We start from the raw sequence: 15671 nt of genomic DNA, 5'->3' as shown, positions 1-15671 counted from the left end.
CACTTATTTCGAATTCCTGCAAGATAATAGAGCACGTTATACACCAGCATATACTAAAATACCGTGAATCCAATTACCTTCTCTCTAATATTCAACATGAATTCCGTCGTGGTTTCCGTACAGTTACACAACTGGTGGAATTTTCACATAACCTTCTTATGTTGATAAACAAAGTGACAAGCTGCTGGTGAACTTTACAGAGCTTCTTGGACAAACTTTTCAGAGGCCTTTTGGACAAAGAGCGAAGTGCAATCAGACCAATCATCACCATTTCAAGATAAAATTAAAAGCTTGCAATGAAGAACAAATGTGCCACCATGTGCTGGTGACTATGCATGGCTAAATGCCTTGTTCGTCAATGCTAATTGATCACGCAGAGAGACGTTTCATGGCAACTAGGTGCACACAGAAAGTAATTGCAATAATACGGGCAGGCTTTGTTCCAAAATTCAAATGCAGTCACGCACAATTACTTAAAGGAAGACATCTGTGCGAAAAGGTTGTTATTTTCCAACATTTTGGCCAGGTCCAGCCTTGGGCCGGACCAAAGTGAAAGAGAGTGCACAATAAGGATGGGGTGGGGGGTTCAATACGCCTAGAATATTATTCCAGTATTGTTACCACAAACTAATTAGAATGTCGATTTGAGGTGGACCATTTTCCTTTTTCCGAAACTGCCTGTTGCAGTGCCTCAGCATTGAAATCCTGGCATTGGCTCTACCAGATGGTACCAGCTGTTCCAGCATTTCTTGGTCCGTCAGAGACCAGGCAGGCAAAAATCTTTTTTACTCTCGATTGAGTATTATGCTATTCAAACCGGTTTTAATTGTCTTCGATTGCAACTAAAAATTTTTCAGGTCCAGTCATTTTAGTTTACTTAAAAGGAGGAGATTCGGACACCGACCGAAATGGTTTGAAAATATATTAACGTTTCGGTTCCCCCACGAAAGCCTTGTTCACAATGGAACAAGGTTCCCGTGGGGGAGCTGAAACGTTAATATATTTCCAAACCATTTCAGTCAGTGTCCGGATCTCTTCCTTTTAAGTATACATCATCCCGACCAAAGGGCTTCCGTCATACTCTCGACTTAGTTCAGTCATCTTAGTTAAATCAAAGTTCAGCTGCAAGTCGCAGTGTCCCCAGGTTTTTTTTTTTTTTCAAACCATACTTCTATTAGCTGCAATATGTACTCCTATTCCAGTAATGCTTGCTAGACTTCCCAATTTAAGAAATTAAAAATAATGCACTCAGACATTACTAAAATTGGCTGAAATAGTAAAAATTTGTTACACATATTGACTTATATACAAAATTCAAAATTTGCAGACAGTGCTCTGAAGGAACACTGAAAGGGCACTGCAAGAAATAAACGTTTCTTAAGTTTATTCACAATATATTCAAGTAACAGTGGCTGTTGCACATACATTCTGCTAGGCTAGCCGATTGCCGGGCTGGTCGGTTCATACTTTGCTACAGACCATAAGAGAGCTCACCTTGTCCCATTCTTCCCTTATTTTTGTCTATTTGCGTTAAGTGGCCATAGTTCTTATAGTCCACAGTAAAAAAAAATGACGGATGTATGCCCGTTTTGTAACTCACATTGAGCTCAGCGACAGTAAATTTCAAAAGTACGTTTCCACAATACACCAAGTGAACGAAGTCTTGACCGGGCTGCCCCAGTACTTCTCTTTGACGATCATTCAGGTCCAAAACTGACGGCTAAGCTCCGAGATGCATCTTTCTAGAGGACTCTCAATTAGAGTAGAGTCCCACAGCGCCCTTCTTGAAGTGCAACTAAGCTTGTGCGCAAGAATACTTTTGCACCAGATCTTCAGTGAAATGGGGTTATTGCAACTTGGAATTGAGCCTTAATATCCGACGTTAAGAAACAACAGAACGTCACCACTGCCAAGCCATAGTCTATGGCTCGTCATGCAGAGAACACTGACAGCATTTGGCAAAACTTTTTATAGCCAAATGTAACCATACAGACAAGATAAGTGCAGGCGGGAGAGTACAATTATAAAGTGCCTGTTCTGAACTATACATTACATTAACAAGCTTTGTAACAAGTGCTTTCAGGTACGTGTTCAGCTTTAAAAAAGGGTGACAGACTAAAAAAAAAGTATTCGAAAAAAAGTTTTTCAAATTTAAAACATTTAACTTCAAATTTAATAGCATCGCAATATGCTTGTTCCTCAAACTTGAGGAACTGGCACTCATACAACGTACTGAAAGGTCCCTTGCATAAGGCTTTTCAGTGAGCACTTTCACAATCGCTGGGCAACTTTACATACGGAAGTAATAGCACGCATAAATACAAAGCAGTATAAATTGACCAAGCACGTGGAATAGCACCAAGAGATTGTCATTCATCAAGTACATCAGAAACCTTGAGGAACTCTGCAATTGCTTGCCAGCAGTAATCATTCAGTGCATCCGCCTGCGTCTGCGTGCTGGGGTAACACTTCACTGAAGACCTGACGACTCCAGTCAGGTACAGGTAATGCGAATGTATGTATTTGTCCGCCGCGTCAACTGCCGCCATGACGTCTTGTTCGGGCTTCCCAGATACCTTGGAGATCTGCGACACCAACGAAGAAGTTCCGTGCAGCATCTCAAACGCTCGGGCACAGCACTTTGTCACGTTGGTCTGCATCACAAACTTCACCGCCATGTTGAGCAGCATCATGTTCCGCCTGAGAGCCTCGTGAAGACGGAACGTGGAACGATTTCTCGGCAAGGGGTTGCCAAACGTGAATGACGTGACAACCCTGTTCTCTATCATTCCCCGAGATATCATCTCCAGTCGCTTTGTTTCAAAATGCCGGCAGTAAAGCTCTATCGTCGTCAGGGTCCTGTTCTGTGTCAGCATTTTGGCAAATGCCTTAGAAGCGCGAAGGCCAATTTCACGTGTGTGTATGATCAGTTCAGTCACGGAAGTGTTTACAAGCAGGGCTTTGGATACGTCGACAAGCATGGAACCTTCAAACGAATTGATGCCCATCTGCAACTCCAGTATCTTGATAGACTGGTTGGAGATCAACGCTTTGCACAGTGCTTCAGCCTTGAGAGGTTCATAGTGCCGTGCCTCAAACCTTAAGACCCTGACCACGGCGTTGCTGGCAAGAGTTTCAAAAAGTGCGCACACTAGGGAGCTGGAGAGCTCGCAAGCTTCACCAAGGTCGAGTTCCAGGGGAGACTGAGAGTCCAGTGCCAACGCTATTGTCAGAGGTGCCAAATCAACGTCGGCCCATGACAGTGTGATGCGGCCATAGCACTCGTACTGGTTCAGCAGATGAGCCAAGTCCCTCCTGTAATGCAAAATAAAGCTGTTATGAATGTAGCTACACACATGCAAGCACTGAAATGTTGAGCTGTGAAATGAGACTGGCATTAACCTTTTATTGACAAATGTTGCCTACGGGCAATATACGAGAGAAAAAACACTTTTTTTCATGCCGAGTTTCGGTATTGAGCGCAAACTTTCTCAACCAGATAAAAGATCAACCAGATAAAAGAGAGGTACATAGGGGGAACAAACACCGAAACATTCCCCCACTATAGTGGCGCAAACAACGAGGAGCTCGACCAACCAATCACTATAAGAGAGGTCCAAGCTGCCTTAAACAAGCTCAGAGGAAAAACCGCGGCTGGCCCAGATGGGGTCAACAACAAGATGCTTAGAAACCTCGATGACAACTCCCTCCAACAACTAACGGCATTCATGCAAAAATGTTGGGAGCGGGGGGAGATACCGGAAGAAAGCAAAGCTAGTCCTCATCCCCAAACCAGGGAAAGAACTCAAACTAGAGAACCTTAGGCCAATATCGTTAACCTCCTGTGTAGGCAAGCTCATGGAGCACGTCATACAGAACAGGCTCAACGGATACTTGGAAAGTAAGGAACTCTATCCAGACAGCATGGTTGGATTCAGACAACAACTATCCACAAACGACGTCATGCTACAACTCAAAGAACAAGTATTGGAAAGGAAGACTAGCGACTCGAGAGTCATAGTGGGACTGGACGTCAGCAAAGCGTTTGACAACGTAAAACATCAAGCGATCCTGTCACACCTCAATCACCTGAATGTAGGCAGCAAGCTATACAACTATATTAAAAGCTTCCTCACGGACCGAACAGTGAACATAGAAATCGGGGGCACAATCAGAGACAACATTAGGCTGGGCAACAAGGGAACACCACAGGGATCGGTGCTATCTCCTACCCTTTTTAACATTGCAATGATCGGGCTGCCAGAAAGACTCAGAAAGCTAGAGGGCCTCTGCCACACTCTCTACGCTGATGACCTCACTCTTTGGGTCGACAGAGGGGGGAGCGATAGCCAAATAGAAGACACCCTACAAAGGGCAATCTGGGAAACAGAAAGCTATCTGAGACCCATAGGGCTAAAATGCTCGCCGGAAAAATCGGAGATGCTAATCATGAGCAAGCAGCACGTCAATATCCAGCTCCTGGTCAACAACACCCCGGTCCCAAGGGTGGACAAGATCAGGATACTGGGTATGTGGATACAAGAAAATGGGAGAAACACTGAAACAATAAACAGACTAGAAGCCACGACCAACCAAACTTGCAGGCTCCTCAGGAGGATAGCAAACAAAAATGCGGGGATGAAGGAGGCGAACCTACTTAGACTTGTCCACTCTTTCATCATTAGCAGAATCACCTACGCTATCCCGTACTTAAAAACAACTAAAGCAGAGAGAGACAAGGTAGACATCCTCATCAGGAAAGGTGTCAAAACCGCCCTAGGTTTACCAGCGTGCACATCAACCGAGACGATCCTCAACCTAGGAGTCTCAAACACCCTAGATGAAATATGCGAGGCGAAACTCACGGCACAATATGTCAGACTAACCGGCAGCAAAACGAGCAGATCCATTCTTAGGAAACTGGGCTACCGGAATCCAGAATCGCGAGAGGGGATAACCGCCATCCCCAAAGAAATTGCCAACAGGTTAAGAATACCCCCCATCCCAAGAAACATGCACCCAATATACAACGACGAACGCAGGAGAAGCAGAGTACAAAGACTCCAAAGCTCCCTCCTCCAAAAACAAGGAGTAGTGTACACCGATGCGGCAGAGTACCCAGAAGGGCACTACGCTGCAGTGGTAGTGAGCGACAAAGGTGAGCTAATCTCGAGCTGTAGCGTGAGACACTCTTCACCAGAGGAGGCAGAGATGGCGGCGATTGCCCTGGCAATCACAAACCCATCAACCAGAATAATCATCACCGATTCTAAAACTGCAATCAAAGCCTATGACACTGGTAAGGTGTCCAAAGAGGCCGCCAAAATTCTGCAAGCAGGCAAGGAGAACGTACCCAATGACCTAATTAGAATAATATGGGCGCCCGCTCATAGTGGACTCACAGGGAACGAGATCGCCAACGAGGTCGCCCGAGGACTTACACACCGGGCCCCAGCGCAGGCATACTACTCCCTGTCCAAAAAGCGAGACTTAACCACTTACAGAGAAATTCTACAACACTATAGAATGGGCAGGAGAACTTTTCCTCCCCCCCATAGATCTCTCACAAAGAAGGAAGAAGTAATCTGGCGAAAACTGCAGACGGGTACCTTCCCAAACCCGTATATCCTACATAAATGGCATCCTGAGGTGCACTCTTCGAAATGCAAAAACTGTGAAGGTATAGCGACCCTAAATCACATGCTCTGGGCTTGCCCAGCGCTAAACGGTCTACATGGGAACCAAGAGTCATGGGAATCCTCCCTTCATAGCCAGGAAGAACATGCCCAAAAACAAGCCATCTGTCAAGCCCAGGCCGCCGCCGGAAGCCAACTGATTCCGGCCGACGTCTAGGGGGGAGGTAGGCGGTGAAAGGGGGAGCTGCGTCTCACCCCGATCACCCATACTCTCTGACGGGTGCAAATAAAGTGCTTTCTCTCTCTCTCTCTCTCATGCCGAGTTTCGGTATTGAGCGCAAACTTTCTGTATAAATGCCTTCGGCCAACACTGAATGACAGGCAGCAAGCATCTTTTGTTGGTTTATAGGTCAGGAACACAGGGTGAAGAGGAAGAAGTTTGGCACACGACACACTTTTGAAAGCGTGTGCCGGTACAAGATCTCCGGCTACAGTAGTGTCACACGCGTGACATAGAGCAAATGAAATGTGAACCATATGACGATAGCTGTCTGTGAAGAGATTCCCATGAAGAGATTCAAAAGGAGGCTATCTGTCTCCCGATTGGGTCCAATCTTCATACTGCACTTAAGACGGGCACAGCAATGCAGAAAGCAAAATAAAATATGCTATGTACAGAGACTGTACATTTGACAATAAAATTAAACACGTACACACAAAACAAATCTAAGTCACGCTCGTGGAGAAGTACACACAATGTGTGTGTTAGTCGTACAGGAATGTGACTCAAACAGCACATGACACATTTAAATAAAAGCAAGCAAGCCATCAGCAAAGAAACACTAATAAAAGAGTTCAGACACATGCATTTGTACTAAATTTGGCGCATATGTCATGAAACAATACACAGCTGTATATCTTCTATTTGCATGAAAAACAGTTGACATTTTTTTAAACTGGGAAGATTTCTTCTTAATTTGCAATATGTGAGCGGTCTCGTTCTGCATATTCCTTCATTTCAGGATGCTAATTGCATGGTAAAACAATTTGGTTGCTTATCGGCTGTACTCCAAAATATGTGCGACTTATTGGCCTGACAAGTGCTGCAACAGTCAGATTATGCGAAATATTTCCGTTCAGGAAAAAGTCACAAGATGTTAGATATCTTGTCTTATTTTCCGAAAGACTGGCGCAGCTAGATGTTTATAACAATCTGGAAATGGCATCACATTATACACACGAAAAAGTGATGCGTGTATTAGGCTGTGCAATATTATTAGACCGAATGTGTGTTTTTGTAGGGAAAGCAGCCTGTTTGCATCCGTGATGTTACAGGTGCCCCAGACTAGAATGCAATACATAAGCCGAGAATGAGTAAGGGAAAAGTATAGCTGCTGCATTGCCCAGCAGGTGATAATGTAACGCCGAATTAGGCCAATAAACCTGATATTTTTACTCAAACATTTCACTCGGATAACTCCGAAAACACACTCCAAGAAGTTGATTTGAGTGTGCCTGTGAGTTGCTTTCGCTGGGGAGTTTTAGAATAGGGGCCCCAAAGAAATAGCGTCGAAGCCAGAAATTGAGCCACAAACAAAGACACAAACTGTGTTTGGGTTTTGCTTTGGGCATGATATTTCACCGATTTAGCGGGAGCCCCAAAATATGCCCCAAAAGCTTCGTGTCCACATACATGGTGGCACCCATTGAAGCGACGGCTTTAACGTAGGACTAAACCTGGCTCGATTCGTGGTAACGCGTGAAGTTCGGAAGCTAGGAGAAGTGAGTGCAGTTATCGCTTTCTCTCAACTAACGTGTGTAATGCAGATTCATTCAACGGGCACCACGGATTCCAAATTCGATTGCCGATTTCATGGCTCGTAGGCCTAACACGGATTAACTTGGCTAGTGAAGGCACATAAACATGGTTACTCAAAACCAAGTGCAACAAATTGCTTGCTGCTAATGAATAAATTTCTAAATTGTAATTAAACACGAAAACGTGGAAGTCAAAATTAATCTTCTATCATAAAATGGTATATTTTATTTTAATATTTATAATAGCTTTTCTTTGACGCAGTAGTGGCTCTGCAAGTGCAAGATGCTATCCGCAAACGCAAAGCCCTATTCTAAAGCTCTTCTTCACTCGTGCATGCCCCAATGCTTAGGAATGGTCGATTAATCTTTTTATTCGATTAACGATTAATCATTCATAATCTGAGCCTTTAATCGACTAATCGCTTTCAATGCAGGGTTTTTCTTCAATTAATTGATTAATCGAAATTTTTGCCGGGCACTTTAAAAAGGTTGAAACACAGTTATGTACTTTTCTAGGACCCTATTTTAATGTTTTAGAGGTGGAACCAAGTTAGAAATACAAGTGTATAAAGCTTAATATTTAATTTGTTAGACTAAATAGAGTTCCCACTACTGGCCTTTGAAAATTACCTAGTGGCCTTTGCAGATTTAAGCACTATATCTTATAAAATGGCCCTTAGAGCAGCATTAAACAAGATAAATGGCACTGTGCAATACGGTTAAACAAGAAATAAGAAAAAAAAGTCACAGTTCTGCCCGAAAAGGCGAAGCATCAATTGCGATAGCAAATTACTAGTAGAGAGCCACACGGAGTAAGGATAGCATTTTTAGCGGCTGTATAAGCTTGGACACATTCGCATACTAAGTGAATTATCAAGCATGGTGTCAGCACGCACAAGCAAACAAATAGATTACACTCGATGAGCGCAGACAACCACTGTCAAAACGCTGGCGTGAGCAAGCGCGGCAGCAGCAGCGACCGAAGTTTTGCGCGGTCGTTGAAGCGCGGTCTATCGCTTCAACGGAAACTGAGCGGTGAAAGCACAGCGCATACAAAGGTAAGAGCTGTGTGGAGATCGCTTTCAAGATACGGTGCGCGCTAGAGCACTGCACGGGCTCAAGCTTACCTGAAAGCCCGGGCCGGGCCGGGTAGAGCAGTTTTCTCACGGGCTCGGGCCGGGCTCGGGCACGGCGTGTGCTTTTTGACCCGGGCCCGGGCCGGGCTCAGGTTTTTTGACGCGGGCCCGGGCCGGGCTCGGGCTTTCTCGAGTTATTCTCGGGATTCTCAACTCTGAAAAACATGTATTTTTCAGTCTCGGGCCAGGTTCAGGCCAGTTTAGAGTCGGGCTCGGGCCAGGCTCGGGCTTAAGGTAAAGGGGTGGCGGGCCGGGCCGGGCGGGTAACGTAGATTATGGCCCGGGCCCGGGTCTCGCCATAAATGTTTTGATCGGGCTCGGGCGGGCCGCCCAATGTAAAAACGGGCCCGGGCCGGGACCGGGCCGCAAAAATCGGCCCGTGCAGTGCTCTAGTGCGCGCGACAGCCCTCAGACGCGCAAAGTACAAGTACGCAGTTGCTGGCAGAGTAGAAGCTGCGCCCCTCCCTCCCGCGCTGCCTTATTGCTTTCCTCCTTTCTCGTGGGAGATTGAGTTGCCAATTCCCCTTGCGACCGGTCGCAAGATACGCATTTGGTGCTACAGCTAAATGACGCCTCCCACGGAAGACATCGCGTTTGCTCTCCGCCGTACGATCGCTCTCCGTGAAAGCGCGCGTCCCTCGCGCGCTTTCACTCGCACATACAGCATATGGTGCGCGGCGACGATTTTATCGCCGTTGGACTTTATACGGAACCTCACGGCGACGACGACGGTAGAAATGCGCTTGAAGTGTCCATATACTTGCTATCGCAATAAAATGGCAAAAGTGAAAGGTGAAGTCCAACTAAAATATGCAAGGAATTGCAATATGCACAGGGGAAAAGAAAATTAGTGGAGTGAGGTGGAAGTCAACACGTCTGACGCTGGATATCAGAGGTAATGCAGCGTCGTGCAACTAGTGTTCGTTTGCTGAGCGTCACCATAGACAGCAAGGCACTGTGGCAACGCGTGGTCGAAGGTGTTGCGACTGCATCAGTGCCAAGAGCCAACATACTTCGTCGCTTGGCAGGTGTACGTTCGGGAAACAATCCAATGTCCATGCTTAACTGAACGCTGCTGCTCATATTCAATTCTAGGAGTCAGTTCGAACGCTTCCAGGCAGTATATAGAAAGGGACTTCGCTTAGCGATGGGAGTTCCTCAGGAAACTTAAAACAAGAAGGTTACTAATGAAGCAGTCTCTTCCGCTCCACCTCTTGGTACCACAGGCCTTGTTCAAGCAGCTATTAAGGCTGGGCGAGTCCCCCGCAGGCACGGTGCTTCTCCGGCGGCCAAGAACAAGAACTCGCTCCAATTTTCATGCGGCGCTCAACACCTTCCGATTCTTAGGATTGGAATGGCCTAAACGGAGTAGTCTCGACCCGCCATGGTCTTTTTTGAACGTTACCTGCAGCCTCAATGTACCCCGGCTACCGGTGAAATGCACCATTCCAACTGCCGAAGCTAAGTTCCTTGACTGTACCCTCGAGCACAGCGTATCAAAGCCACCTACAAGCGTACACAGACGGGTTGGAGTGTGCACAAACAGATAGCTGCGCAGCGGCATTCTGCATACCCTCCTCTGATGTATCATGGTCTGGCTGCCTTGATCGCATAGTTTCCTCTACAACAGTACAAAGCACCGCAATTACCGTGGCCTTGCAATAACTACGGGCCTATTCTGCACGAGATATTGTGGTGCTGACGGACTCAAAGTCAGCATTACAACGATTACATCTTGGCCTACATCGAGAGAAGTTCACAAGGCAATCTCTAGCATAGATCAAAGTTCTAATGAGCAAGGAATGTTGTAACCTAAAATTTCAATGGATCGCATCCTACGTAGGAATTAAAGCAAACAAAAAGCTGGCGCTCTCGCACGCCTAGCGCTGACATGTGTCCCAAAAGTGAGAGCACCAAGCATATTTTAGAATTCTAAGGATGCAATCCGCAATCACTTTAGGGCGATCCACAAGACTCCACGTCAAACCTGTGTGATCCATGTACTTACTCGCGAGGAAGCAACGCTGTTGTACTGCATCAGAACCGACTCCGCGTGCCCGGCTTGGTCATTCAAGGTTGGGCTTCGCGCTTCCCCTTTATGCGCCTTCTGTGGTGATATCGCAACATTTAACATTTAATTTGGCTATGCCCACAGTTCAACACAGAAAGAAACACGATGATCGACAGCCTGCAAAAGTGTGGTCTTTCACACAGGGCCCTTGAAGAGGTCGTTTTCCCCGGAGGGCCCTCGGCAATCAGGAAGAGAGTGCAACGAGTGCTGATTGCCTTCCTGTGAGACATGGGGCTCATCGACAACTGGTGACACACCCCTGATCTCAACTAATAGGAGGCTCGGGCAGAACAATTACTGGCTATGTATGCCAGGCTAACCCCCCGCCTGCTGCAACACCAACCCCAAAACCATGGTTTAGGATTTTAAGCCACATGTTCTTTTCTACAGAGCGAAGGAATGTCAAGTGGCAGGGATGTTCGGGTGAAACGGACACCTTCTTTGAATGGCCATACAACCAGCATGCGAGAATAGATGCTTGGAAGCTACAGATTTGCTGGAATCGACATGAACTTCACCGTTACGTCAAATACGTGCTCCAAACTGGCGCGCATGCTGTGCCACGTCTTTAGTGGAGTGGGAGTAACACGACAATCAATGACTGGGTTGCTATAGTATGCACTGAATTGCGAGGGCATTTCAAGCATCGGGCTTCGGGTGGCATGGTGGCGTGTGCAGTGTGGGTGAAGAGAGAGGAAGCATTCGGCTCGGCATCACTTGGGACTTGAGTCGCTCTACATACCACAGCGCACAGTCACTCCTCGTGCTCCGGCATTCTAGTACGATTTCAAAATTTTCCTGCAACTCCTGTCAAACTCTCGAAAGCGATTAATCGAACATGTTTAAGCGATTAAGTCGATTAAATGAAAGATGGACATTGATGAAGATTAATCGTCTTGCGGGACACTTTTAATCAATTAATCCGTTCGATATTACCAACCCTACCAATGCTAACCCCCCAAAGACCTTTGGGGCCCTTATTGTAAAGCTTTATACTATTAAGAATGCAAAGAAACATTATAACCAATTCTGCAATCTATATTGTTAACAAACAACACATTTTTTTTTGCAAAGAAACATTATAACAAATTGTGAAATCTATATTGTTAACAAACAACTTTTTTTTTTAAAGTGAAGGAATGCAATCTCCGATATATTAAGCGTTCAGCAACATTAGAAAAGAGGCAGTACGGATGTGAGACGATAATTATGTAGGAAGCGATTCCAACCAAATATTTAAAAAAAGAACCTACAAGTCCATCCATCAATACCTGCTGATAGCCACAGCTTGAGTCCTCATGGAACTGTTATAAAGACCTTCTGATTTCAGACTGATCCCGAATTCATTCATTCAACATTCAAACTTTGTTACATTTACGTAAAGTGCAAGTGAAAGAAATGTAGACAGGATGCTGAAAGGAAAGCTCTCTTCATACAGAAAGTAACAATTGAAGTTTAGGCATGAAAAGAAATGTGTCAATTCCTTAAACGTAGCATCTTATGTGCCAACGTATTAAAGTTTTTGTCTTCAAAATATCCCACATATTTAGCATTTCAGTTTCCATTTGTTTCACAGGAGCATGATAACCTGTGCCAACTTGCAGAGAAAGACTTTGCTAAACGACAAGCAGATTCAGTTACCTCAATAGGTCCATTCGATTCGCCTGCACAACCATGAAGCACTTCACGGCGGTTCATGAGAAGATCAGAAATTGCGCAGCTCGATTTCTGCGGTGCAGGCACAGCTCGACACACGGAATGAATGCCAAGGCGCAGAAGCAGTGCAGGTGTTATGTCTGAGCATTGTGCATGGAGTGCGTAAGAGGTCCTGAACTGCAGGTATGATTGACTTCTGGGGCATAAATAAACCCACGCTTGTGTAGACACAGCAGATGTGCGTAAGCGAGGTTCTAACAGCGCTCGCGCCCATGTGCTGCGTCATCTGCTGCTTCGCACCTGTACGCCTGCACCAAGACGGCACCGACAGGGGAGTGGGTACAGCAAAATCATGAACAAAGCTCTACACCTTTTGAAAAGAACAGTGTGGTTCAGAGGGTGCCATTGCTACACCGCTGAAATGAATGGCAGGGTGCAGCACCTCGGCAACCGGTTCAGGTGGTGCAGGCAAATCGAACGTACCTAATGTGAATCCGCCAGTCCATCTGCGACGTGCGACTGCGATCATAGCTCACACACCTCGGTTTACGCACCTTTGCTGATTTGTAGCCCCAAAGGGTCCAATGGCGACTCTCCTTAGAGTGCGATTCTTCCTCAGAGCCTGGCAGAAAGCTGTGACGCCTCCTATGCTAACCCTGTTGTGCAACAGGTCCAACGTTTCAAGCGCGACATTTTCAACGATTGCACTGGCAAGCGCTACGGCGCCACTGTCAACCACACTGCAGTGCTGCAGCGCTACCGACTGCAGGGCCTTATTGCAGCGTAGAGCTTCGGCAAGGGGTGTCGTAGAGGCGGCGGACAACGTGCAAGAGTCCAGGTCTAATAGCCTCATAGTTGTGTTTGTTTCCAAGACTTTGAAGAGCGGTGCCAAAGATGTCTGACACGCGTGCAACTTTAGCTCCACGATCGACGCATTGCACTGCAGGGCCTCTGCGATGGGGCCGATGTGTCCTCCACCGCCAAAGCTGTAGCGAAGGGCGAGCTTCTTCAGGTGCTTGCAGGAGTGGATTACCACGGCCATCGCTGCGATATTGGCCTTGTTCATGTCGTTGTGGTCAAACGAAAGTTCGGCCAGGACCTTGCACTTGACGAGCGCGGCGAGAAGGGTGGAAATGCTGCGTTGCGAGAATATGTTGCGCTCGAAAGTTACCTTGGCAAGGTGGTCCCCGTTTCTGCGCAGAAGAAACGCGATGTCAATGGCGAGCTTGTGGGAGGCGATGTCCAGCTTGCGGAACTCGAAGCTCTCGAGGGCCGTCAACGCCTTCATGCCCTCGGACAGGTCGCGCTCGCTGAAAGGTGTCGAGTAGCCGCCTTTCAGCCTGAGATGACGCAAGCGGGCGCTCTCGCCAAGCGCGAGCTTGAGCGCGTACGCCGGCTTTTGGAAGAGGACGTTATCTTCCAGACATATTGTTTGTACGCACGCGTGCTGCTTTGGCAGCCACGTGAAGATGTACGCGCCGTCGTACAGAGCGTCCACGCCAGGATGGCTCCGGCCATCGACGTTGATGGAGCGAAGACAAAGCTTCGACGGTTCCAACTCGATGAGCTCTAGGCACAGCGGTGCGAGGAGCTTGTTCCACGGAGTCAAACTTGCGGACAGCCAGCAGTCGCCATTGGCACCGTCGGTGCAGGCCCTGTCGAAGTTGATGCCGCTACGGGCGAGGACACCGCGGATATGACGGACGCGGTCGTCGATGTAATGAGTGACGCTTCGAGATGGCTCTCCACAATTACCGCTGACCGTTTCGGCGGCGGCGTGCATTCCGTCTTGGCAAACACCGTGCGCCTCCATATTTCGGACCGTCTTCAGGCCTTCTGTCAATCTCTCCTTCCAAATTTGACTGCCGGTCGACCTTATCTGTTCGCTGTGAATTCGTGGCCCCGACAACGAAGCATGCGATAGCGTATATCTTGGGTGACTAATGTAAACAGAGGGCGTCGAAGGCGTCAGCATCAGTGTGTCAAGGAGTCTTTTCCACAAGCACCCTTAAATGTGCGAGTCGGCGCGCGTTGGTCCATGCAGAGGCAAAGCTTACGCTTGCTCCACAGACTTTGCTAGTTTGCTTCCATGGAAATTAAAGCGTAACAAATAGCTCCAATTCTAGCAATCCAAGCACGCCGCTGCCTTGGCCCTGCTACAGTGGCCCTGCCGCTGCAGACGAACACGCCTTGTCACATGCTACACGAGTCATGACGTCGTTTGTTTTCATGTGAAACAATAATATTTATTTTCAACTTCATACATTTATTACTACTCAGAGTAAATACTAGCTCAACATGCCGTAACATATTTGGCGGATTATTAAAAAAAAAAAATTCCTTCGTTTGTTTGTCTTTTCTATGCCTACTTTCATGCCCTTTCCTTTTCAGATGCTTTTCACCATGGATGGAGGAAGGAAACCTTCCTCCATGCTTTTCACAATCACGCCATATGCATATGACCCAAGTCCTCCCTCCTATAATAGGAGGCGTTGTATGACCCAACGTTACTAGATTAGAGGTAATCTAGTAACGCTGGTATGACCCATGGAAACTGTACACTCACTATGCTGTGGTAAATCAGTCATGGTAAAGTCACTGAACCGACTGGTAAAGTCGGTTCTTTGTTCTATGCTGGAACTGGAACCGCCGTAAGCATATAGTGTGAAACTCTATGGCTGTAAGAGCCGGAGTGACGCTATCGGCAACGCTGTGTCGGCGCAGCGGCGCATCTGACTACGCGTTGCTAGCGTTACAGTGCCTGCTGGAATGGAAGCAACCGCGCAGGCGGTTGCTTGCGCGCTCGTGGCGTGCAGGAGGCACGACGTAGAGCGCGCGCCTTCTGCGTCACAAATTTTTTCTTTGAAGGAAAACCTCTGGTAGAGTGACCCCTCTGGACCGTCCAGCAAGCCGAAGATGCCGCCCTTACTACGCGATTAGAACACACGGCAAAAAAAAAAAAAAAAAAGAAAGAAACGCTATTTTTGCGTGAAAGCATGAAAACAACGCAAAAATGATAATAATGTTCCCGAAGAACCAACGTTGCAGCAAGCACCAAGTTCACGAGGGAACAGACAAACCAACGCTTTGGACGAACGAAAGCACTGCATAGCTGTATATTGCCACATAAGTTTATTTCTGTTGATGTGCGTTCCCTCGCACCGCACCGTCTTTCATAGAGAAAGGAGAGAGAGAATGAACTTTTATTACCGAGTCTGAGTGGAGTTTTCTTTCCCAGCGGAATGGGCTAGCGTGGCGTCTGCTTCGCCGCGACGCTATCAGCCCATTCCGCCAACCGTCTTCCGGGTTGCAAGTTTTCGTCTTCATCTCCCACTTTTCGTGTGAAGGAGCTCG

At 47.0% G+C, this 15671-nt stretch overlaps 1 protein-coding gene across 2 annotated transcripts; it reads right to left on the bottom strand.

The window, feature by feature from the left end:
- Positions 1-1367: 1367 nt before the first annotated feature.
- On the bottom strand, positions 1368-14521 carry LOC119431977 (uncharacterized). Of its 2 annotated transcripts, XR_007463695.1 has the most exons (3): positions 12872-14521; positions 2113-3315; positions 1368-2076 (listed from the first exon to the last, which is right to left on the bottom strand). XR_007463695.1 is itself a non-coding variant. In XM_037699414.2 (2 exons), exons 1-2 carry the CDS (start codon positions 14290-14292, stop codon positions 2370-2372), a joined length of 2367 nt encoding a protein of 788 aa, XP_037555342.1. In that variant the 5' UTR covers positions 14293-14521; the 3' UTR covers positions 1368-2369. The 2 variants fall into 2 exon arrangements, 1 of the variants encoding a protein (XP_037555342.1); XM_037699414.2 differs by having other exon boundaries at positions 1368-3315.
- Positions 14522-15671: the final 1150 nt, after the last annotated feature.

Source organism: Dermacentor silvarum, chromosome 10 (genome assembly GCF_013339745.2).
Source record: "Dermacentor silvarum isolate Dsil-2018 chromosome 10, BIME_Dsil_1.4, whole genome shotgun sequence".
NCBI lineage: Eukaryota > Metazoa > Arthropoda > Arachnida > Ixodida > Ixodidae > Dermacentor > Dermacentor silvarum.
This window is presented reverse-complemented; position numbering and strand designations above follow the sequence as displayed.